The sequence below is a fragment of the Oncorhynchus gorbuscha genome, linkage group LG10 (assembly GCF_021184085.1).
Source record: "Oncorhynchus gorbuscha isolate QuinsamMale2020 ecotype Even-year linkage group LG10, OgorEven_v1.0, whole genome shotgun sequence".
In the NCBI taxonomy this organism is placed as follows: Eukaryota; Metazoa; Chordata; class Actinopteri; order Salmoniformes; family Salmonidae; genus Oncorhynchus; species Oncorhynchus gorbuscha.
In genome coordinates this window covers 18563067-18586315 of record NC_060182.1, presented here as the reverse complement: position 1 = coordinate 18586315, position 23249 = coordinate 18563067, and the positions used below count along the sequence as shown (strand labels likewise).

The window sequence follows — 23249 nt, the reverse complement described above, 5'->3', positions numbered from 1 at the left end:
AGTTTTGTCAGGGAGGACAGGGCTATTGCATGAGAGATGACATGAGCTAGGGTCAGGTTTACAGAGATTACCACAGGGATAGATCCAGGGTGATTTGTCAATTGTTCCTTTGCTAAATCCCGCTAATCTTTTCTTTCTTCCCCCTGTCCATTTAAAGGAAAGACACAGCTGGGTTGAGAGTCCTGTGTCCTCCAGTTAAAGCATCAGCATGGCTGCAATGTGAACGAGTACATGCGGGGTGTTGAGTGGTGGTTTTATGATTAATCATGGGAAGACATCACCTAGTGGATCTAACATGCATCGTTGTATATTACTGCTCTCTGGAAAATATTAAACTACTTCAGTATATTCAAGTTGCCCGTCTCCTACAGACACAAATATCATACCTCCAAGACATGCTAACCTCTCATCATTAACAACAACAGGGAAGGTTAGCATTTTGGGGGGGGGTGTGATATTTATGCCTCTAACTTTCTCACTCATCATAATTCACAATTAATTCATAATCATGGTAGCATCCACATTATTGTAGAAGTGTTCCGAAACATATTATATTCTTATTTATAATTCAAAGGCGACTCCAATATGACACAATACATGATTTGCCATTCATAGCTATTTGGGCACAATATCATCTGAAACAACCAAAAAAACTGCAAATGCATCCAACATTTTTTCGAAAGTCACAAACAATAATAAACTTTTGAAAAAAAAAGTAATACAATAAGTGAATTTGTGCTTATGACACCTTGAATGGGTGGGGACTAGATGCATAAATTGCTTTCATTTCTATAACAGTAAAACATATGTTTGAAAATAACCTTAAAGAAAAAGGCGACGTTTTGTACTGTCACCTCATACGAAACATTTAATCTCAAATCCAAAATGCTGAAATATAGAGCCAAATTAAATGTTTTAGCTTCACTGCCCAAATAAAATCAACAATAAAATCACATACACATGGTTAGTAGATGTTAATGAGAGTGTAGCGAAATGCTTGTGCTTCTAGTTCCGACAATGCAGTAATAACGAACCTAACAATTTCACAACAACTACCTTATACACACACACACAAGTGTAAAGGGATGAAGAATATGTACATAAAGATATATGAATGAGTGATGGTACAGAACGGCATAGGCAAGATGCAGGAGATGATATCGAGTACAGTATATACATATGAGATGAGTAATGTAGGGTATGTAAACATAAAAGTGGCATTGTTTAAAGTGGCTAGTGATACATGTATTACATAAAGATGGCAACATGCAGTAGATGGTATAGAGTACAGTATATACATATGAAATGAGTAATGTAGGGTATGTAAACATTATATTAAGTGACATTGTTTAAAGTGGCTAGTGATACATTTTTTACATCAATTTTTCCATTATTAAAGTGGCTGGAGTTGAGTCAGTATGTTGGCAGCAGCCACTCAATTTTAGTGGTGGCTGTTTAACAGTCTGATGGCCTTGAAAACTAAATACATAGGTGAGGGCATGTACAAGAACATAATACACATCCAAATGCAACTCAATCTAATCACATTCAAAAATCATGCAACCACACTGCAATACAGGACGGTGATGAAAAGCACAGAAAAAAATACCTAAAAATTCATTCCATTTGCTTACCATCCATTTGACAGTTTACGGATCAACGCTTCAAGCAGGCTCAAGTCAAACTTAGTTTCCACTAACCCACATAGGCAGGCTACCAGATGCAGAGTTTTCGAAAGAGAATGGGAGAGTAGGTGGGTTTGGAACTGAGTGAAACTGGGCTTAATGGTTTGTGCATTCCAGACTGAATGGAGATGTAACAAATTACCAAAATGTACATGGAAGCCCACTGAATGGAGATGTAACAAATTACCAGGATGTACAGGGAAGCCCACTGAATGGAGATGTAACAAATTACCAAGATGTACATGGAAGCCCACTGAATGGAGACGTAACAAATTACCAGGATGTACAGGGAAGCCCACTGAATGGAGATGTAACAAATTACCAGGATGTACATGGAAGCCCACTGAATGGAGACGTAACAAATTACCAGGATGTACAGGGAAGCCCACTGAATGGAGACGTAACAAATTACCAGGATGTACAGGGAAGCCCACTGAATGGAGATGTAACAAATTACCAGGATGTACAGGGAAGCCCACTGAATGGAGATGTAACAAATTATCAGGATGTACAGGGAAGCCCACTGAATGGAGATGTAACAAATTACCAGGATGTACAGGGAAGCCCACTGAATGGAGATGTAACAAATTACCAAGATGTACAGGGAAGCCCACTGAATGGAGATGTAACAAATTACCAAGATGTACAGGGAAGCCCACTGAATGGAGATGTAACAAATTACCAGGATGTACAGGGAAGCCCACTGAATGGAGATGTAACAAATTACCAGGATGTACAGGGAAGCCCACTGAATGGAGATGTAACAAATTACCAAGATGTACAGGGAAGCCCACTGAATGGAGATGTAACAAATTACCAGGATGTACAGGGAAGCCCACTGAATGGGTGAAAAGATGCCCTCCCCCAGAGTAAAATACTCCATTACACTTCAATTAGTGAACTCGGTCCTATTTCCAGCCTATTTGTTTTGCAGGGATTTGAATTGGATCCAAAAGGACTCAAAATGATTCAAATCAGGAATCCAATTACAGTGGATGTGGGGGGTTAATTCTGAACAGCAAAATTGAAATGACATTCAGTACTGAGAGAATTATCCCCTCTCAGTCTCATGAGTCTATTACTGAACTGTCAAAACAGCCATCAGGCTAGAGATGACAGAGGCATGCAGCTTCAGAAGGCTCTATCACATCCCAGACAGACATGACACCCACAGGCAGAGTGATGACAGGATGTCATGTAAACATAGCCCTAATGTCAACTCTAACCACACCCTAACTCTCAATCCACATTAACTTCTGTTTGATAGCGGTCATTGATTGAAAAGCAAGTAGAGTCATCATGCTCCATGCCAGGCATTTTGATGTTTGTCTTCTCATCTCTGCATCTGAAGTGAAGATTTTCTGAAAGTTTTGTCTCAGAGATTGTGCCTCATAACATGAAGCAAAACAATATCACATTTCTCTCTGAGAAACAATAAAGAAACGGGGTCAAGACTTCTAGATGAGTCATATGGAGCAAACAACGTCAAAGTGAAATTATGCTGATTTATGGTGCAGGAAGGTCCACATCTGTATGTATTGTGCAAACTAAACAAACATAGTCTGGTCTATAGAGCGCGCTGCAATCATAGTGTTACCTTAGTGGGCATAATGTGTTCCAACCTCATTTGACAAACATCCTGGGGCAGCCATTGATAAATTCCTTTCGAGTAAGACAGATGTGTTAACTTCTGGCGTTACTATCAAAGCTTTAGCTCGTTGGGATAAGCCCCAAAAAACCTGACTAGACGTTCATTACTTCGCTCTCTAGTCAGAACGATGTTGTGACAGAATGTGGATACCGCAGAGACGGCGTGAGATATGGCTCGAAAAACTTACTTCAATCCTGTGATGGGAGATGGCGCTGTAACCCTAATTATCCCAGAATGAGATAAATTATAAATATCCTCAATTTAAATATTCTTATTAAACTGTCATTTTCGTCAGCATGCTAGACTAGCTAATGCGAACACAACCCATTGCGTTCCATGAAAATGCGACTCATAGGGTTGGAGCGAGTAGGTACCAAGTGTTGTCGAATTCAATGGGTTGCTTTAGCATTAGCTAACCTAGCATTAGCTAGCCTCAGTTTACACTCTCCGATTCTTACCCTTTACTATACAGCGGATGATACCAATCTGACCTGAGACGCATGGGCAACATCGTCCTACTCTCGCAAAAATGCCCGATCATCCATTGTGATCTTACTCCTGAACTGATGTAAACCAAAAGTCTACATAATAAAATAAACCATGTTATATCACCTTGTACCAATTCATCTGAATGGAGACCCACAGTGAAGATGTACATAAAAATATACATAAAACCTAGCGGCCAAACAGGGAAATGGTTCCAATCGTTTTTCCACCATTAATTTTAGAAACACTTAAAATAAGGGTTTTGTTTCGTGTAGGCTTACTCTGGTGTGACATTTTAATAACCATGTAAATCTCTCCCGGAAAAGGTTACTTTTATCAAAACAACCAGCTCCATTTGCTCTCAGATTCAAAAATGCTAATTAGCATCAAAATAGACATCATGCAAGACTACAAATCCCTTCAAGCTCCTGCACATCATCTCTAGCAGACACCTTTGCTAACAGGTATTGTATCAATTTTAAATTTACACTAGACAGTTCACAGAATTGTCCATTTAAAGAAATGTAGCCAATTTCTTAGGTCATTAATCCAGAGATTATTTCCTTTGCCTCGATTTGGCAGTCTCGTCCAGATCATGATGGCATTTGTACTTCTTTATGATAGCCACATTAACAGCTAATTAGAATTTCAATTTGGGGGGTAAATAATAAGTCACCTTGTCTATAGGGATTTACACGGTTATCAAACATCAAGCCTACACAAAACACAGCCATTATTTAAGTGTTTCTAAAAACTCCTATGGGAGAAATGAATGGTGGAGAACAATTTCCCTTGACACCTAGATTTTATGGGCATTATGACTCATACTGTGGTACTCTATAGCAAGAAATAGGTTATTTAATATAAACTTGGATCTGATCTGTAAAAAGACAAACTATTGGCAAAAGATCACACATGCAACCCAATTCTGATCTTTTGCCAATAATTTGTCTTTTTACAGATCAGATCGGATTCTTTGCCAATAATTGGGCAAAAGATCAGAATTAGTCTGCCTGTGTAAATGCAGCCTTGGATGCTGTACGTTATCAACACCTTACCTGGCTGAAAATCAGCATCCTGCAGATGTGAGTGTTGGCATGTCAGAGCTCCATATCATCCATATTTGTGACCAAATAATGTACAAAAAGTTAAATGCAAAAGGCATACATGAATCTACAATCTAGATGAGGCCGGTTGGAGGTGCTATAGGACTGTCCCCGCCCTCCTACAGCTCCTCCCACCAGCCTCCTCTGCAATCACCTGCAGTCATTTATAACTTGCATCTGAGAGCAATCACTTTCTTATCAGGCCTCACTGCTGCCACCTAGGGATGGGGGTATGGTAATTGGAACATGGACTTTATACTTGTGACCTAAATATACATATTCTAACACAATAAACCAAAACAAATCATATCACATTGTACCATTTCATCTGAATGGCAAGAGACAGGTAACTGAATAGCAACTTTAATGTTGTATGAAAATCTTACCTGGCTGAAAATCAGTGTCCTATGCAGATGTTGGTATGTCAGAGCTCCATATGATCCATATTTGTGACCAAATAATGTACAAAAAGTCAAATGCAAAAGGCATATGCCTTGGAGGTGGAAAAGGAGGACTGTGCTCCCGAGTGGTGCAGTGAGCTAAGGCACTGCATCTCAGTGCTAGAGGTGTCACTACAGACCCTGGTTCAATTCCAGTGATTGGGAGTCCCATAGGGTGGTGCACAATTTGCCCTATGGGTTTGGCCGGTGTAGGCTGTCATTGTAAATAAGAATTTGTTCTTAACTGATTTGCCTAGTTAAAATAAGGTAACATTTTTTTAAAAAGGGTGTGTTGGTTGGTATGACACAGCTACATATTATCCAATAGGAGTGCCATCTGGTGGTGAAACCCACAGCTTATCCAATGTGTGCCCTCTAGTGGTGAAACCCACAGCTATATATTATCAAATAGAAGGAGTGCCATCTGGTGGATTGAAACCCTCTGATACAGAGAGGAAAATGAAGACATCAATTATTTATAGGATATTTCTCCAAGACAACCCCGAGTTCTGACCTTAGCTATGTTTGTATGCAGCCTTTTGGGTCAAGCCAGGCATTAACAACTGACACAATATCAAGGTCTTGATGAATCAGCTGATAATAGTGGACTGGAGCAAAAAAAATCCAGGCTTTATTTTATCCTCTCCTTAGACACTATGACTGCACTTAGACAGGCAGCCCAATTCTGATCTTTTTTGCACCAATTGGTATTTTGACCAATCACATAAGCTCTTAAAAAAACTCTGTGATTAGTCAATTTGTGTAAAAAAAATATCAGAATTTGTCATTTCTTCTGTACCAAAGTCCCATTTATTGTGATGGAGTAGTAGGCTGTGTTTACACAGGCAACCCAATTCTGTTCTTTCAATGAATGGTATTTTGACCAATCAGATTACTCTAAAAAAAAGCTCTGACGGGCTACCTACGACAGATATCAGTTATAGATTCATGGAAGTTCTTAGCACTCCATACCAAAATGTTAGTACACATTTTTTTCTACAACAATCCATCCCTTTAGAGTTAAGAAGCTGGACACCTCCACGATAGGCTAAGCCTCATCTGTCCAATAGGCTGTCAGGACTATTCATTCATCATTAAACTGAGGGATAGACCTGAAGGGGGTATACTAGAAGTATTAAAAGAAAGCCCAATAACAGGTGGTGACAGCTGTGGAGCATGCTTTTTGATTGCTAGTCATCATGATCATGCTAAAAGTCATAAAAGCAACATATGATTTGAAACATGTTTATTTTAATAGATCTTTTGGGGGGGAACAACCAAGGATGTAAAAAAGAAAACCAACAGCGAAAGTGGTGCCTTTCACTGATCTTTTTTCTTTCTTTAAAAAAATAGTCTGCCTTTCTCCCCTTGTTCACAAACCGAAAAAATAAAATAAAAGAATAAAAAAATAAAACAAAACCGAGACGCTTGGAAGGCCATTACATTTCTTGACAATTATAAATATAGTGGTCGGAACAGGGGTTTGAAACAGCTTACATGTAAAGAGCGTACGGTTACGACAGTATCGACACTCGGCACTGCCTGTATCAAGTTTATTTGTAAAAAAAACAGGATCCTTCTGATCATTATCAATTCAAAGTGTTTATGACAAGTCAATATGTACATTCAGACAGCTCTACCAGTCTCTGAGTGTGGCATGTCCATTCCCCCCTCTGTAATCATGATTGTCTGTTCAGGGGGAGTAGTTGTGTGAGTATGTGTAATCTGAGTAGTAATCTTGTCCCCCTCCCCTCCCCTTCGGGTAACCCCAGGAGGGTCCGCAGGGTCCACCTCCATCCGGCCGTTCAGGTCCCACTCCTGGCCTGGGCCAGGGGCCTCTCTGTGGGGCTCCTCTCCCTCTGTACCCCCCCTAACGACCCGGGACCCATACCCCCGCGTCCCATGCCGCCGCGTCCCATGCCGCCGCGTCCCATGCCCATCTGTCCAGGCATGGCACCTAAACAGCCGTAGCCACCACCGCTGAGTGGCTGGACACTGGCCTCTCCACCTCGACTGCCTCCAGTCCCATGGATGGGCAGCATGGGCCTAGCTATTGAGCCCCCCCTGGTGGCCACAGAGGGAACACCCATACCCACTCCAAGGCTTTCTAAACTGTTCACTGGAGTCCTGCCCCCCTGACTTCCAGGGGTACTGCCACCAGGAGTGCCTGTCCTCTCCCTCTCCCCACCTTGGGTGAGACTGCTATGGGAGACAGAGCCAGGCCTGGCCCCTCCCTGGCTGTTAGGGGTTCCTCCTCCTAACCCCCATGGGCTCTCCCCGGGCCCACTGAGTCTCCTGTCCCCCTGCTGGGTGGGGGTCCCGTTAGCGCTGGAGCTGACCGCTGCCGGGTAGCCAAGCTGGACCATGTCGCTCTGAGTGTAGTCCAGGCCTAAAGAGGCTGTGGTGGCAACAGTAGGGTCGGAGTATGTTAGTGCAGTGGAGAGAGAAGAGGAAGAGGCCACTATGGCTGTGATGGGCAGAGTGCTAGTGCTGCTGACTGTGGAGATAGATGCTCCAACACCAACCCCGGCCGCTCCACTAACAGAGCCAGGTAGGCTAAACGACTGGGACAGAGTCCCACCCATCTTGAGATGTGGAGGAAGCGGGGGAGGCTGGGGGATGTCCGGTAGGGTGAGGGGAGCCTGGCTGGTCAGAGTGGAACCTGGGGCTGTAGTAGGTACTGCGGCTGGGTTTCTGTAGTCCTGTTCTTGGGTGGTGCTACAGGGCGAGGCGGGGTAGGCTGGGGAGGCAGTGTAGCCGGAGGAGCCAGAGTAGGACACCCACTGGGTAGACGGACACAGGAAGCTCTGGTGGGGGTTGACAGAAAACCCTCCTGGCGAAGTGCTGCCTATGTCCGCCCTACCAATCTGGTTGGAGGCTTTGAACTGGGAGATGGCAGATTTGAGAGCAGCGAAGTTGGACAGGTTGGGGGTTCTGCTGGAGTAGGAGATGGAGGGGGTGTGTCGGCCAGGGGTGTTGAGCTGGTCGGGGAGAGGGGGGCGGAACTCATCTGACTCTGGTAAGGGGGGCTGCTGGGTTGAGTCCCCCATGCCCGCTGCTGCTACCCCCTCCTGGGATTGGGCAGGATGCTCTACGATCACCTGGTTGTGGCTGTCGTCATCAGAGTCCAGCGACATATCCTCTTCTATACACTCATCATGCACTACTGAGAGAGGAAGAGACGGAGTAGAGGGGAAGCGAGGAAGAGGAGAGGGGGGAGAAGAGGAGAGGGGAGTAGATAAAGGGACAGGGGAAAAGATTGATGTATTCAATACTGACAATTTGACCATAAAACACTTGGACTTCACTTCAAGGAAAGAGATGCAAATGATAGTACTTAAAACAGTGCCAAAGAGCAATGTAATTGTGAAGTTGTTGACATCACCCACCAGTGGAGGGCGGTGTGGGCAGTTGTTTCTGACCTCTGGAGCCAATCAGGCTGTGGAAACTGGTCATGATGTCATCAATGCTGGCGATCACTATGCCGTTCCTGGAGTACTGCATGAACATCTCAAAGCGCCTCTCTGGAGGGACAAACAAGACAGGGCTGGTCAGTTAATACACATACTGTACCACCGAGGGTTAGGAGACGATGCTGTGGTACCTGTGAGGAAGATAAAGTGGCGGTGCTGGGTGTGGTTAGCCTGGAGCTTGACCAGGCAGTCCAGATCAGGGGCCTGACGTGATTGGGCGTCACACTCGTGGTAAGGCAAGAACTCCACCAGGTGCTTCTTCTGATAGGCTGTCAGCAGGTTGAGGAGAGCCATGGCATCACTGTTCAACCTATAAGAGGAGAGAGGAGGTGGGGCTGTCTGTTACTAAAACAGTCTGAATAGGTAAGACAAAAAGCACACAAAAAAAGTATTGGATGAAAGCATGATAATATGATTGTGTGTTTAGTTTTTCAGCCTTGACACCACACTCCAAAAAGAAAGTTCTGTAGGCTCTAGTCTTGTCTAATCTGGATTATTGTCCAGTTGAGTGGTCCAGTGCCGCAAGGAAAGACCTAGTTAAGCTGCAGCTGGCCCACACTTATCCCACCAGGAGTCTTTTCACAGTCCACAAATCCAGAACAAATTCAAGAAAGCGTACAGTATTATATAGAGCCCTTATTGCATGGAACTTCCTTCCTTCTCATATTGCTGAAATAAACAGCAAACCTGGTTTCAGAAAACAGATAAAGCAACACCTCTCCCCTATTTGACCTAGCTAGTTTGTGTGTATGTATTAATATGTAGGCTACGTGTGCCTTTAATAAAATGTATATAGTTCTGTCCTTGTGTCCTTGTCTAATGATGTTCTGGTATTATGTCATTCTGTATTATGTTTCATGTTTTGTGTGGACTCCAGGAAGAATAGCTTCTGCAACAGCTAATAAATCCTAATAAAATATAAAATGTAAAACAGTCACTACTACTACTTTGGACTTCTCAGAGACGTTCCTAATTGGTTGACTTGGCAGTCCTATAGGATGGAGGTAGTTACTGAATGGATTGAGAGAGGTCAATGTCTCGGGTCATGCTGAATGGTAGAGATAGTTACTGACCTGCCCAGCTCTTTGAGTTTCTTCTGAGACTTATTGTGAATCTTCCACTGCCAGGGGTTCTCTGGAGAGCTCTGCTCCTCTAGGAACCGCAGGAACGCCTGCAACCGGTCTGCACAGGGAACACAATAACAACACCAGTCTGCACAGGGAACACAACACACGCTGATCCCATCAAATCAATGACCAGTCATGAGTTGTCTTTTCCCTTTCCATCTGTAGTCAATATATAACTATATATATATTCCTTAACCAGAATGGAATGGCACAGCTACATGGTACATAAAACAATGATTGAATTGTAAGGGGAAAAAAAGAACTGGCCAAATACTGTTTCCAATTAGAATGTAGATGGATCTAATTAACAAACACAATCCCCAGTCACTGTGGAATGTATCCAACTGTATAGAAAGAAACAAGGTCAGAAACAAGACTGCTTCAGCAGACTCACCGTGGGTTATGAAGTCTGGGTTGAGGACAAACTCGTCAGACACTATGAATCCTCCAGAGACGAAGAGCTCATTGTAGGTGTGGTTCTTCACATCGTCCAGACTGTCAACTCCTGCAAAGCTCACAGTGGAGAGCTTCTTCAATGACACCAGAGCTGGGATCTGACAGGGGGAACATGGTTCAGAATCAACCTTTAAATAAGACACATACAGCTTTAAATTCATCCTTAACATCGAAATGAACATTTGTGTGAGACAGAGGTGATGACTGTCTAGACTAGTTGCCATGAAGATCATGTCATCCAGCTCGGTCTATATATTCAATTAAAATGACACTGTTTACACTATATACATACAAAAGTAGGTGGACACCCCTTCAAATATGTTGAATCGTCTATTTCAGCCACACACGTTGCTGACAGGTGTATAAAACCGAGCACACAGCCATGCAATCTCCATAGACCAGCTTTGGTAGTAGAATGGCCTTACTGAAGAGCTCAGTGACTTTCAACGTGGAACCGTCATAGGATGCCACCTTTCCAACAAGTCAGTCCATCAAATTTCTGCCCTGCTCAACTGTAAGTGCTGTTATTGTGAAGTGGAAACGTTTCGGAGCAACAACAGCTCACCCACGATTTGGTAGGTCACAGAAGCTCACAGAACGGGGCCGCCAACTGCTGAAGTGCATAAAAAAAACCTGCCCCCGGTTGCAACACTCACCACCAAGTTCCAAACTGCCTTTGGAAGCAATGTCAGAACAATAACTGTTCGTTGGGAGCTTCATGAAATGGGTTTCCATGGCCGAGCAGCCGCACACAAGCCTCAGATCACCACGCTCAATGTCAGGCATCGGCTCTGGGGTGGTGTGAAGCTCGCCGTCATTGGACTGTGGAGCAGTAGAAATGCATTCTCTGGAGTGACGAATCACGCTTCACCATCTGGCAGTCCGACGGACTAAGAGAATGCTACGTGCCCGAATGCATAGTGCCAACTGTAAAGTTTGGTAGAGGAGGAATAATGGTCTGAGGCTGTTTTTCATGGTTCAGGCTAGGCCCCTTAGTTCCAGTGAAGGGAAATCTTAATGCTACAGCATACAATGACATTCTAGACGATTATGTGTTTCCAACTTTGGGGCAGCAGTTTGGGGAAGGATCTTTTCTGTTTCAACATGACAATGCCCCTGTGCACAAAGAGAGGTCCATACAGAAATGGTTTGCCGAGATCGATGTGGAAGAACTTGACTGGCCTCCACAGAGCCCTGACCTCAACCCCATCGAAAACTTTTGGGATAAATTGCAACGCCGGCTGCGAGCCAAGCCTAATTGCCCAACATCAGTGCCCAAACTCACTAATGCTCGTGGCTGAATGGAAGCAGGTCCCCACAGTAATTTCCAACATCTAGTTGAAAGACTTCCCAGAAGAGGCTGTTATAGCAGCAAAGGGGGGACAAACTCCATATTAATGCCCATGATTTTGGGACGAGATGTTTGATGAGCAGCTGTCCACATACACTACATGACCGAAAGGATCTGTTGTTTTTGGTGGATTTAAAATCAATTCAACAGGTCCAATTAGAATTCCACTATTTTCTGGGGGCTGAGGAGAATTCTCCCCATGCAGACAACATTCTGTCTGGTGCCGAGGCAATATTGACTCATCCTAGCAGCCAGCCAGGATGGTAATGTTACCTTGTTGACGTGGGCTGAGATGTCCTCGTTCTGAATGACGATGAGCAACTTATCCAGACTGCTGTTATTCTCCAGGAACATCTGTGGGTTACACTCCGTGTTGCCCAGGCTCAGCAAGTACTCCTGTCACAGGGATGAGACAGAAAGAGGGAGTTTAAAAACAGGAACAGAAGTCAGCAGCACAACACAAAACCAAATTAACAAGGGGCAGACAGATGGGGGGTGAGGAAGACAGAATAGTGGTGCAATATTATCTCAGTAATGTACTACAATTTAATATGGCAGAGAATGCAGACAGCCATAAAGTGTTCTTGTTGCAGTAAAAAAAAGTGTGAAGTGTCTCTACTCGTCCTCCAGAGGACAACGTCAGTTTAACATGTTTTCAGATCAACAACACGAGGGAACACTGATTGTCCCATCACAGTGCAGATAATTACAGCTGATAATGCAGTGCCCGTGTCAGAGAAAGCTTGAATAGAGGTATTGGTGAAGTGTTTGCTCAATCAGTGAGAACGAATCTCTTCTTACGTGGGGCAAACATGGACATGAGTGTTGATCATTACTGAAGCCTACAGTACCTTGATCTCCACACAGATGTCACTCTCCTCCTCCTCTCCAGAGTGGATGTAGAATCTGACCGTGTTCCTCTGCACATCCTTGAAGATCTCCACCAGGCTGCTGAACACCTCAGGCTTCAGCTGGCCCATCAGTAGTCCAGCGGCTGACGCCGGGGTAAGGGGAGAGGGGGCTGTGATGGCATCTTGTTTAGGCCGTTTTGGGGTGGAGTCTGAGGAGTCCATTGAGGCCTGGGGAGAGTAGACCTCTCTCTTTGAGGCAGATGGTTCTGACTTCCTCTCTGTGGAGGGCTTCTGTGCTGCAGAGGGGTTCTTGTGGGTCTGTTTGAATGGGACCGGTTTGGGCCGGTTCTGGGAAGAAGAGCTCTTAGCCTGAGGGGGCTGTGCTTTGGTTTTGGGGACAGGCTTGGCAGTGGGGGACGTGATGAGGACAGGGGCAGGAGAGTGGACGAGGGCAGGCGGGGGTGGAAGGTGATGCATGGAAGGAAGGGGAGGGATTGAGGAGAGAGAATGGGGCGGGGGAGGGAAAGAAGGAATAGGATGGGTAGTGGCGGAGGGAACATGGAGGGTAGAACGGGCCCCAGGTGTTTTAGCAGAGTCTGTGTGGCGAGGTTTGGGTACTAGTCGGCCCATTCGCTCACACAGGGTATTGACGTGGCCCTGAACAGGGACAGACACAACATAGGGAGCCACAAAGTCTGAGAATGAGCTGTTGGGCTGCCAGGTGTGGCGTGGAGACAGCCGTGGGGGCAGCTGGGAGTTGTAGTAGATCTTCTGGTTGTCCATGAGGCCCTGGATGGAGTTGGAAAGGCAGTGGAGCTCCTGGCTTACGATAGTGTCCAGAGTGCTGGACGGCCTGGCTACCCTCTCCAGAGAAACACCCCTGGCTGGCTTCTCCACCTTGCTTTCCCCCTCTCGGGAGGTGTCCCTGGCTCCACCTTCCAGAAAAGCTCCCCTCAGAGCCATCTCCCTCTCCAAGGAAGCCCCCTTGGCTCCCCTCTCTATTGGGGCTTCCTTGGTTACCCTCTCCTGCTCCACAGAGGCACCTCTCAGACCTCTCTCACCCCCCTCCAGACCTCCCCTCTGCTCAAAGTTGCTGTCGTTCTGAGATTCAAAGAAGGGGATAGGTTTTTCTGTGTGAGAGGCCAGTTCCCAGGTGAGTGATGGGTTGTCTGAGGTGTGTGGCTGTTGTCCTGGAGAGTCAGTGCTAAAGGGGCTGGTCAGACTGCACACAGCCTGCTCCTAAACACACAACAACATGGTCAGTCACATCAAACACCAGTCCATACTTCATTTTTTTCCTCCTACAAACGCATCTCACCTCAAAGAAGTCCTGTCGGGCATGCTCCACTCGCCCTTCAATCAGAGCTCCAGTCAGGGGGTTCTCCGTGGAGGACTCCACGTGGTCAGGCAGGTCGGTGGGGGCCGCGGCAGCACCTTGAACCATGGCCTTGTTGAGGGTGGAGAGCAGGATCTTGAGCAGGCGCTGTGTCTCGTTGGCTGAGGAGGCCTGGGAAGTGTTTCCCCTGTCCCTCAGGTCAGTGTCATAGATCCCCATGCTCTCCATTACTGCTGCCAGGTTGTAGTTCTCTACCTCCTCCCCCTGGGCTACTGGGAGGACAAAGACAGTGGGGCTAATAGGGATGAAGCCTTACTTATCAGGCTTACAAAGGTAGGCTTTTAAAAAACACAACCGTAAGGATATTATTTATGAAAAAGGCCTAGTTTTAAAATGGCAATATTCTCTGTGGTTGGCATCCAAAAGTTGAAACATTAAAGTTAACTTGCTCAGTCCATACAACTCCCTACCAAACTGTCTCCCTCCCACTTTTCTTTCCCTTATTCTTCCAGTCTCCCACACAGACTCACGCCTCTCCCACACAGACTCACGCCTCTCCCACACAGACTCACGCCTCTCCCACACAGACTCACGCCTCTCCCACACAGACTCACGCCTCTCCCACACAGACTCACGCCTCTCCCACACAGACTCACGCCTCTCCCACACAGACTCACGCCTCTCCCACACAGACTCACGCCTCTCCCACACAGACTCACGCCTCTCCCACACAGACTCACGCCTCTCCCACACAGACTCACGCCTCTCCCACACAGACTCACGCCTCTCCCACACAGACTCACGCCTCTCCCACACAGACTCACGCCTCTCCCACACAGAAACCAGTCTCACCTCTACTACACAGACTCACGCCTCTCCCACACAGAAACCAGTCTCACCTCTACTGGGCTCTCCATTGCTGAAGTGGGCTCCTCGTAGGTATTTAGACATGGCCCCTGATTCGTCCTCCTCTAGTTTCCTCTTCAGGCCGTGGGGGCCCTCCCAGGCCCCCTCGTCACCCCCCTCTGCCCTCTCCTTCCCTCCTGGCTCCTTCACCAGGGCCTTATGCAGCTGGATCAGCTTCAGCAACTCTTTCATCTTGTCCTTATCGTACTCACTCTGGGCCAACCTGGACCTCTGGGGCGGGGCCCCTGTCCCTGCTGCGGCCCCGTTAGAATGTGTCTGGGACGGCCCCCCTCTCCTCCTGCTGCTCTCTGGTCTCTCTAGAGGTTGCCTCTCCACCCTCTCTGGTCTGTCCGACCCTCCTGACCCTCCCCAGTCTGACACAGGGCTGTAGTCCGGGACAGTTGGAGCTGGGGCAGGCGGGGGCTGGTTGATCCTGTCCATCATGTCCCTGGCCTTGACAATGGGAAGGACATAGGCCGAGGAGAGGCCGTGTAGGTAGGAACGCAGCAGGCCCTCCATGTTGGATTTGGGGCGGGGCGCAGGGTGCACATTGCCCCTCTCGTCCAGGTTCTGTTGGTACTCTGGGAGGAGGAAGGCCCGGCCGCTGTCCCTCCTGGTCAGGTAGTCTAGGGCCTGGCGCTCCACCACGGTGCTGAGGTGCTTGTTATCGGGGGTGGAGCGCATCTTGAGCAAGGCGTAGTGCAGGGCTGGAATGAAGGGGTCCATGGAGGCCAGGAGGGGGGGCAGGGGCTCAGCTGACAGGGGCTCCTGCTCTGACATTCTGGGCGCTGGGGGAGGCAGGGACATGGTCAACGGGGGAGGCAGACATAAGTAACATACTGCTCATAAAGGCTGTTCCTGACATTCAATATGTAACTGTGGTTGAGGAAGGACATTTTAGAATACTTACTGAACTTGGTGACTCCCCTGAACTCCTGAAAGACAAACAGTGCCTGCAGGCTCTTCTCAACCCTCCCCCGACGTTCTAGAATACAAAACAACTCCCTCAGAATTAACCCACACGAAGAACAACATGTCCGATCAATGGAAAGAGTCGGAGACACCTGAGATAAGGAGAGAGAGGACGTACCGTTGGGATTGAACATCTGAGTAGATGACAAGAGGAAGAGAAAGCCTTTATCAACTAACGGCTTCACCAGCACCTACACAGGAGGAGGAGACGTTAACATTCAATACATCTAAACAAACTCTTTTCATTCAGTGCAGCTGTGCAACTACAGAAATTCACACGTAAAACAGGGACAATCCATTTCAAATATTTAGCAGACGCTCTGGATAAGAGCGTCTGATAAATGACTCAAATGTAAATGTAAATATGGCATGGGAATTCCCTGATTGGCATTAGCTCTATCTTTAAACAAATATGGCATGGGAATTCCCTGATTGGTATTAGCTCTATCTTTAAACAAATATGGAAACCAAATGACAACCAGTCTTCAAGACATGCCCATTTCTAGGGAACTGACCAGTTAGCTGACCTACATATCAAACATTATGGGGGACCAAAGTAATGACAACCCATGTGAAAGCCTGGGTGTGTAACATAACGATCCACGATACATCCACTCCCTACCCAGTCTAGTGTTGCTGTGTAATCATTAAACACGGTCCATTAAAACATCCTGCAGAGGGACTGTCAGGGAGTGACTCACCATCCGCTCTCTCTCCAGTTTATGTATGAGTCCTGAGAGAGTGCTGCTGGTCGCTTTACCCTTCCCATCCACCACCTCAAACAGGCTGCAGTAGATCCCACACTTCAGCACTGAAACACACACAGCTCGGTCAGAACAAGTTCCACTCCAAAGTTAAAACAACCACACAGTGATTCCGGGTGATAGGTCTTACATTGTTGTTAGTCAGAGTAAGTCAGTCCCTCCAAGATTTAGCAAGCACAATATTATGCGAGGGCTTGCAAATCTGACCAATCACCGCATAAAACTCAAATCGTCGCAACAGTACCGCATACAACTTTCCATTCGCCTCACTAGAAAAAGAGGGTTCGCAATTTTAAGCAATCACTGTACTTTTAGCACATAAAATGGCTCAAAGAACAGGTCAACAAGCTTTTTTCCTCAGCAGCGCATGTGACAAATTGGACAAAATGATTGCAAATTGTCATTTAGAATGTCAGAATTGACAGTAAAAGCAAGCATCACACATACACAATGCAAAATATTGGAGGGACTGTTAAGTGTTGTCATGTTGTTCTATAGCATCTATGGACTGTTGTCTTGGTCTTGGAGTATAGATTAACCAGACTAGATCTAAGGCTCGATAGGAGGAGAGGAGTAGAGGATTAGAAGGAAGGAGAGGAGAGTAGAGGATTAGAAGGAGAGTAGAGGATTAGAAGGAGAATAGAGGAGGAATAGAAGGAGAATAGAAGGAGGAGAGCAGAAGTAGAGTAGAATAGAGGAGAGGGGTAGAGCGGTTCGGACCTTCCCGGGTTCTGCTGTAGGTGTCCCAGGAGAACAGAACAGAGGGGATCTTCCTCTTCACCTGGTCCAGCTGCATCCCCATACTCATCTCCAACTTCTCCGTTCTGCAGAGGGCACACACAATAAACTTATTACAGTACTCATAACATGCTTATTAACTATGAATTACTACTGATATCCATGTTTTAGGTACGGACAACAAATAGATGCATTTTAGGCATGGAAAACAAATACGTGTTTTAGGTAGGTTATATCCCTGACAAACTGAAATGGTCCACCCACACAGACACTGTGGTGAAGGTGGTGCAAACAGCGCCTCTTCAACCTCAGGAGACTTAAGAAATTTGACTTAGCGCCTAAAACCCTCAAACTCTTACAGATGCACAATGTAGAGCATCTAATCGGGGTTGTATCACCGCCCGGCACAGCAACTGCACCGCCCGCAACCACAGGGCTCTCCAGAGGGTTGTGCGGTCTGCCCAACGCATCACCGGGGACAAACTACCTGCCCTCTAGGACACTACAGCACCCAATGTCACAGGATAGCCAAAAAGCTCATCAAGGACAACAACCACCCAAGCCACAGCCTTTCCCCCGCGATCATCCAGAAGACCAAGTCAGTACAGGTGCATCACACTGGGACATAGACCGAAAAACAGTTAGTCACAAGCTCATCAAAATAGCCATCACTAGGCGACTTCCACCCTGTTACGTAACCCTGAACCTTAGAGGCTGCTGCCCTATATACATACACTTGAAATCACCGGCCACTTTAATAATGGAAAACTGTTCACTTTAATAATGTTACATATTTTTTGCTTTACTCATCTCATATGTATATACTGTATTTTAGTCTATGACACTCCGACATGGCTCATCCTAATATTTATATATTACTTAATTCCATTCTTTTACTTTTAAGTTTGTGTGTATTGTTAGATATTACTACACTGTTTGAGCTAGAAACACAAGCACTTCGCTACATCCGCAATAACATGTGACCAATAATACTTGATTTGATAACAAATACATGTGTTTCATGTACGGACAATAAAGAGGTACTCACAGTTTGAAAGGGAGGAAGTGGCGTGTAGAGGAGCGTAGAGACACCTGGCACAACTCTTGTCCCTTGTTCACCAGTGGCCCACTCCACACAGTGTAGCTACTCCTCCCTGACAGGCAAATCAATCATTATTTAAAGTGCATTCAAAACACTTCACAATTGCAATAGGAACAATGGCCCCAGTCAACAGTCACAGGTCAAAAAAGGGCACAGTATGCCAAACTTCCAAGGTAGCTATCAAACTACATTATACAAATAAATATGCCTCTATTTTTAATACAAATGTCCATACAAATAGACTAAAGCAGAGAGATAAGGTAAAGAAGCAGAAACAGGAGTGTACCTTTGCTTCCTCCTTCACAGACAGCGCTGTTGAACCTGTGTGCAGCCATAGGTGCAGCAGCAGACTCCTTGCCTTTGTACTGGAAAGACACCACGGCGTAGGGACACACATGTCTGGGCCGAGGCTTGATCTCATCAAAAGCAAACTCATAGAAGTACTGCTGCGTGAGTTCAAAGGCTCTGTAGGACAGCAACGAGGTGACCCGCGTGGCGTTCTTGGAGATGTGACAGTCAAACTTGGGTGTGGGGTCCAGGACACTCTTAGGCATGTTCTCAAAGATGCTCTTCAGCCGGCCCTGAAGGGACAAACACACTCACTGGGTCAAACATTATAGAAACTGGTGTTGCACTCAATGATGATAATGCTAGGCTGTTGAAAAGTAAGCAACTACACACACACACACACACACACACACACACACACACACACACACACACACACACACACACACACACACACACACACACACACACACACACGCACACACACACACACATATATAGTTTAAATTGGGTCCATAATGAGTGTGATAGATGCATTTACCCTCATGACTTTAAATATGACAATGTCTCCACAACTGCCTGCTTCAAACGGGTTCATTTGAAGCAAATCAGAGAATTTAGACAGATAAACACCTGAAACGACAAAAAGTCAAGGCAAGTCAAGAACATACTAAGGAGGCAAAAACCATGCATAGACAACTTTAACTTTTGCCTAACAAATGGAAATAGCTATGTGTGGGTTTGTAGTTTATGACTGAGGTTTGAGGGATAGTGATAAACATTTCCACCATACTCAGCTGTTGCTAGGCCATGTATTAGGTATCTTCTTATGTAATGGTATCTGGTAGACATTCTAAGCTGTCTGGCAGTGGATAAAGCTACTCTTACAGTAATGAGGCATACAGATTATCCTCTATTACAGAGAGTCAATTAAACCTTAACATTCAAAAGCAGATCCATCCATCTAACAGGGTAGTCACAATACCAGTAACACGAAACTCAGAGGTATCATGGAAAGGAAACAAAACATTAAGTGGACTACATTTCCTGAGGAAAACAGTCCGAATGTTGGAAACAAAAACAGCCACATGTTGACATCCAGAATAACGTTTAGCACACAATATGTTACATACAGAAGGTTTTTAAAGGACAAACGTGTTTAGTCTGCTTTGTGTTTTCCTTTTTGCATTGGTAAAATAAGGTATGGTGACAACCCCATGTCTAACTGACATACCCCCAACATCTAGAACAGTTAGACAAGTGCATTACAGAGAAAAGCCTTCCTTCTGGACATTTGCAAACTCTCCCTAAAAACAATATCATACATGACATTCAATAGTAAGTACACACACACACTCACCCATAGCAGGATTTCCTAGTGTAGTGATCCTGGAGTGTCCCACAGACAGACCCTTCTCACATATCCACGGGAGCTGGAAAAAGAACGTCACTTCATCATACTAACAAAGAAATAGAAAACTGTGGTTTTCAAATAACAACCAGGAGCCCAGCAGCCAAACTCAAAATTGTAGGCCGAATGCATAATCCAATTGTAAAGATCCAGACTGTAGCAGAAACATTAGATCAGAGTACTAGATCATGGCGCTATACCACACCGCCTGGTGAGGCAGGCAGGCCCTTAGGTTCACCTTGGACTTGTCTGGGAACAGGAAGCAGTAGGACTCCACCAGCTCTGGGTCTGTACGGCCCTCCTGCTTCAGCTCCCTCCTCTTCTCAATGAACTGGCACACACAAACAGGAGAAAATATGGCATCATGAGAAACAATGCAAACAACAATATAAAGGGTGGGATGTATGTATTTGTTGTTGGTCGTGCAAAACTATCAACTAGTGTTTTGTGCCAGTCGGGGGAGAATATCAGCAGCGGGTATGCATTTTCTTTTCTTTGAACATTAGGAAGTGGAGATTTGACTAAAGTGATTACAAATGGGAATTCTTATAACAGACCTCTGGGCCATGCTGTTGACAACAGCCTGAGGCGGACTGATCAGCTGATGGCCTGTCTTATTGTTTTTTTAAATCCTATTTGTTGTAGCCCACTGGGCTCCTGTATAGTTTGGTGTACCATGTGGTTGGTTTGTGTTAAATATGATGGGGGGGGAACAGTCTCTAAAAAAAGAAAAATCTTTAAAAGCTGGGAGTATGATAATAATGTGGTTGAGCTTGGTGATGCTACCTCTTTCTCCAGCAGCTCATTGTGAATGAGCCTGGCCTTGCAGTAGGAGAATGTCCCTCTGGACGATGCATCCAGGTAGAAGGAGGAGAGGATCTTCACAAGGCCCTCAAATTCCCGGGAGTCAGGGGCCAGAAACTGGTACAGGCCTACCGTGGAGCAGGGATGACAAGAGAGGGAGGAGAGAAACAGAGGATTAGTATCATTCAGGGATGTGATTGGCACAAATTGTACTGCGTTCAGATAGGAAGCCCAATTCCCCCGCTCACTAATTGGTCTTTTGACCAGTCAGATCAGCTCTAAAAAATATCTGATGTGAAAAGATTTGGCATGACTGGTCAAAATAATTTAAGGAAAAATTCTCAGAATTGTCTGCCTGTGTAAACACAGCCATAGAACAGGGACTGGATTACATTGTTAAATTGTATGCACTGTTAATTTAAAGAACACAATAGGCTACAAATAATATGCCATTTAGCAGACGCTTTTATCCAAAGCGATTTACAGTCATGTGTGCATACATTCTACGCATGGGTGGTCCTGGGAATCAAACCCACTACCCTGGCGTTACAAGCGCCATGCTCTACCAACTGAGCTACAGAACCAGATGGGTATCTGGTCAGTTTAATTCAAGATAAAAGGGGCAAAGTTCTGTGTACTTTGTGCCAAATTATGATGATGCAATATGTCCAACCAAGTCTCACCCACCAGTCTATTTTCCAAATGCAGTGACATCACACTAAGGAATGGGAACATTTAAAAAACTAGCACATGCAGTCTGAAAATGGGTAGAAATACTATTTAGTCAGAATGCATGACACATATCCGTCATGGCAAAGGCCAGAATCTAGAGACAATATTATCAAACTAAACTTGATGTAGCTATGCCCATGATAGAAACTTGTATGATGGATTGTATTTTGCATGCAGGCTGTGCATCATAATTCGGCATCTCCCCAATTATGAAAACCAAACACACCAACCTGTGAATAAAGTGGGCACCATTTGTATAGATTGGATGCTCTTTCTGATGACAATTCAAGCTAATCTTATGTAAGAGCCAAGACCAGCACAGCAAACATTCTAAAGAATGAACTAGCCTAGCTAATACTAAAACAGTTCTTGGCAGCTTCTCCCAGTCTGGCTATTCCTGGATGACTGACCAATGGTCTCACCGTATAGCTAGATACATGTATTCTACCCCAGAATGCTCCAAATGGGGTCTGGAATTGTTTACTATAATCTGTATCAAATCAATGAAGATATAGGATGATGACTATGTTCTGGAGATTCATGGAAGGGCCATGGTAACCAGTCTAGGCCTAGACCATAGATGGGTGTGGTGTGTACAACCCAAGGGACTTTACTACTATGTTCATTTTCCACAAGCTTTCAAAATCCTCAGCTGAATAGCACCATCAAAACTAATTTCACTCGCCACAAGCCTCCATGTAGACCCATGTAATATGGAGGCTTGATGAACAGCATCTCTTCACGTGCTTCTCTTCGTCGCGCCTGGGCCGAAACTTACCTGCAATGCTGACCGAGATGAGTACGGGAAGCGATTGTACCTTTACCAAGGCAATAGTTTATTTGTGCGCAATAAACTAAGGATAACTATCCTCTGAAGATGGATCACATTAATCCATGTCAATAGATAATCTAAATTCTGACGGTAGGGAACGCGGGTCTGCAACATGCAGCACTTGAATTATGAAACACAGGGCAGCCTCTGTTGGAAATAGCTAGCTAGTACTAGAGAAAGGGCACAACCTTTCCGTTCCTTGATCTTCCTCGGGATCTGAAAATTTCTCCTTGGCAACTCTTCAGCCTGTCTCTGGCCGGGTAAAGGTGAATTATCGGAGCTTCTCGCGGCAGTCTGCCCGCTCCTCCGCCGCTCAGAGGCTTCTTGTTCGGGCATTACACCGTCTTCACATCCAGTCTGATCGCCATTTTGGTTGGATGTGGCCGAGATGGCGGCTGACAACGAATTTGTCTTGCTATCGCAGCTCTCCAAGTCGAGCTCACCGGTCTTCAGACACTCTATGTCAGTTTTTCTCTCCACTTCAGGGTTCAGGGCCATTTTTCGGGCACCGTTAGCGTCTTTCGCGGGCAATGTAGTTGGTTACTGCGCCACTTAACTGACACACTCTACTCCTCACCCTGCCTCCGCCATTGTGAATATGACGTATGCCTTCTTCTCCACCACAGCAAAGCGCTGGCGTCAATCTGTTTACATTCAAGCAAAGCCGCGCCTCCTACAGGCCCTTGAGTCGAATAACTTCCTTTGAGACCGTTATTATACCTCAGTGTCTGAGACAGC

At 45.5% G+C, this 23249-nt stretch overlaps 1 protein-coding gene across 5 annotated transcripts; it reads right to left on the bottom strand.

Moving 5' to 3' along the window:
- Positions 1 to 6599: 6599 nt before the first annotated feature.
- On the bottom strand, positions 6600 to 23138 carry LOC124045619 (protein TASOR-like). Of its 5 annotated transcripts, none has more exons than XM_046365045.1 (20): positions 22700 to 23138; positions 20930 to 21075; positions 20382 to 20474; positions 20093 to 20165; positions 19274 to 19365; positions 18731 to 19025; positions 18391 to 18496; positions 17325 to 17428; positions 16542 to 16651; positions 15959 to 16031; positions 15779 to 15853; positions 14862 to 15656; positions 13945 to 14234; positions 12627 to 13865; positions 12049 to 12171; positions 10363 to 10522; positions 9915 to 10023; positions 8973 to 9151; positions 8758 to 8892; positions 6600 to 8531 (listed from the first exon to the last, which is right to left on the bottom strand). In XM_046365045.1, the coding sequence occupies exons 1-20, from the start codon at positions 23007 to 23009 to the stop codon at positions 7174 to 7176; spliced, it is 5865 nt and encodes a 1954-aa protein (XP_046221001.1). In that variant the 5' UTR covers positions 23010 to 23138; the 3' UTR covers positions 6600 to 7173. The 5 variants fall into 5 exon arrangements, with proteins under 5 accessions (XP_046221001.1, XP_046221003.1, XP_046220998.1 ...); XM_046365047.1 differs by having other exon boundaries at positions 8791 to 8892; XM_046365042.1 differs by having other exon boundaries at positions 6600 to 8534; positions 22700 to 23137.
- Positions 23139 to 23249: the final 111 nt, after the last annotated feature.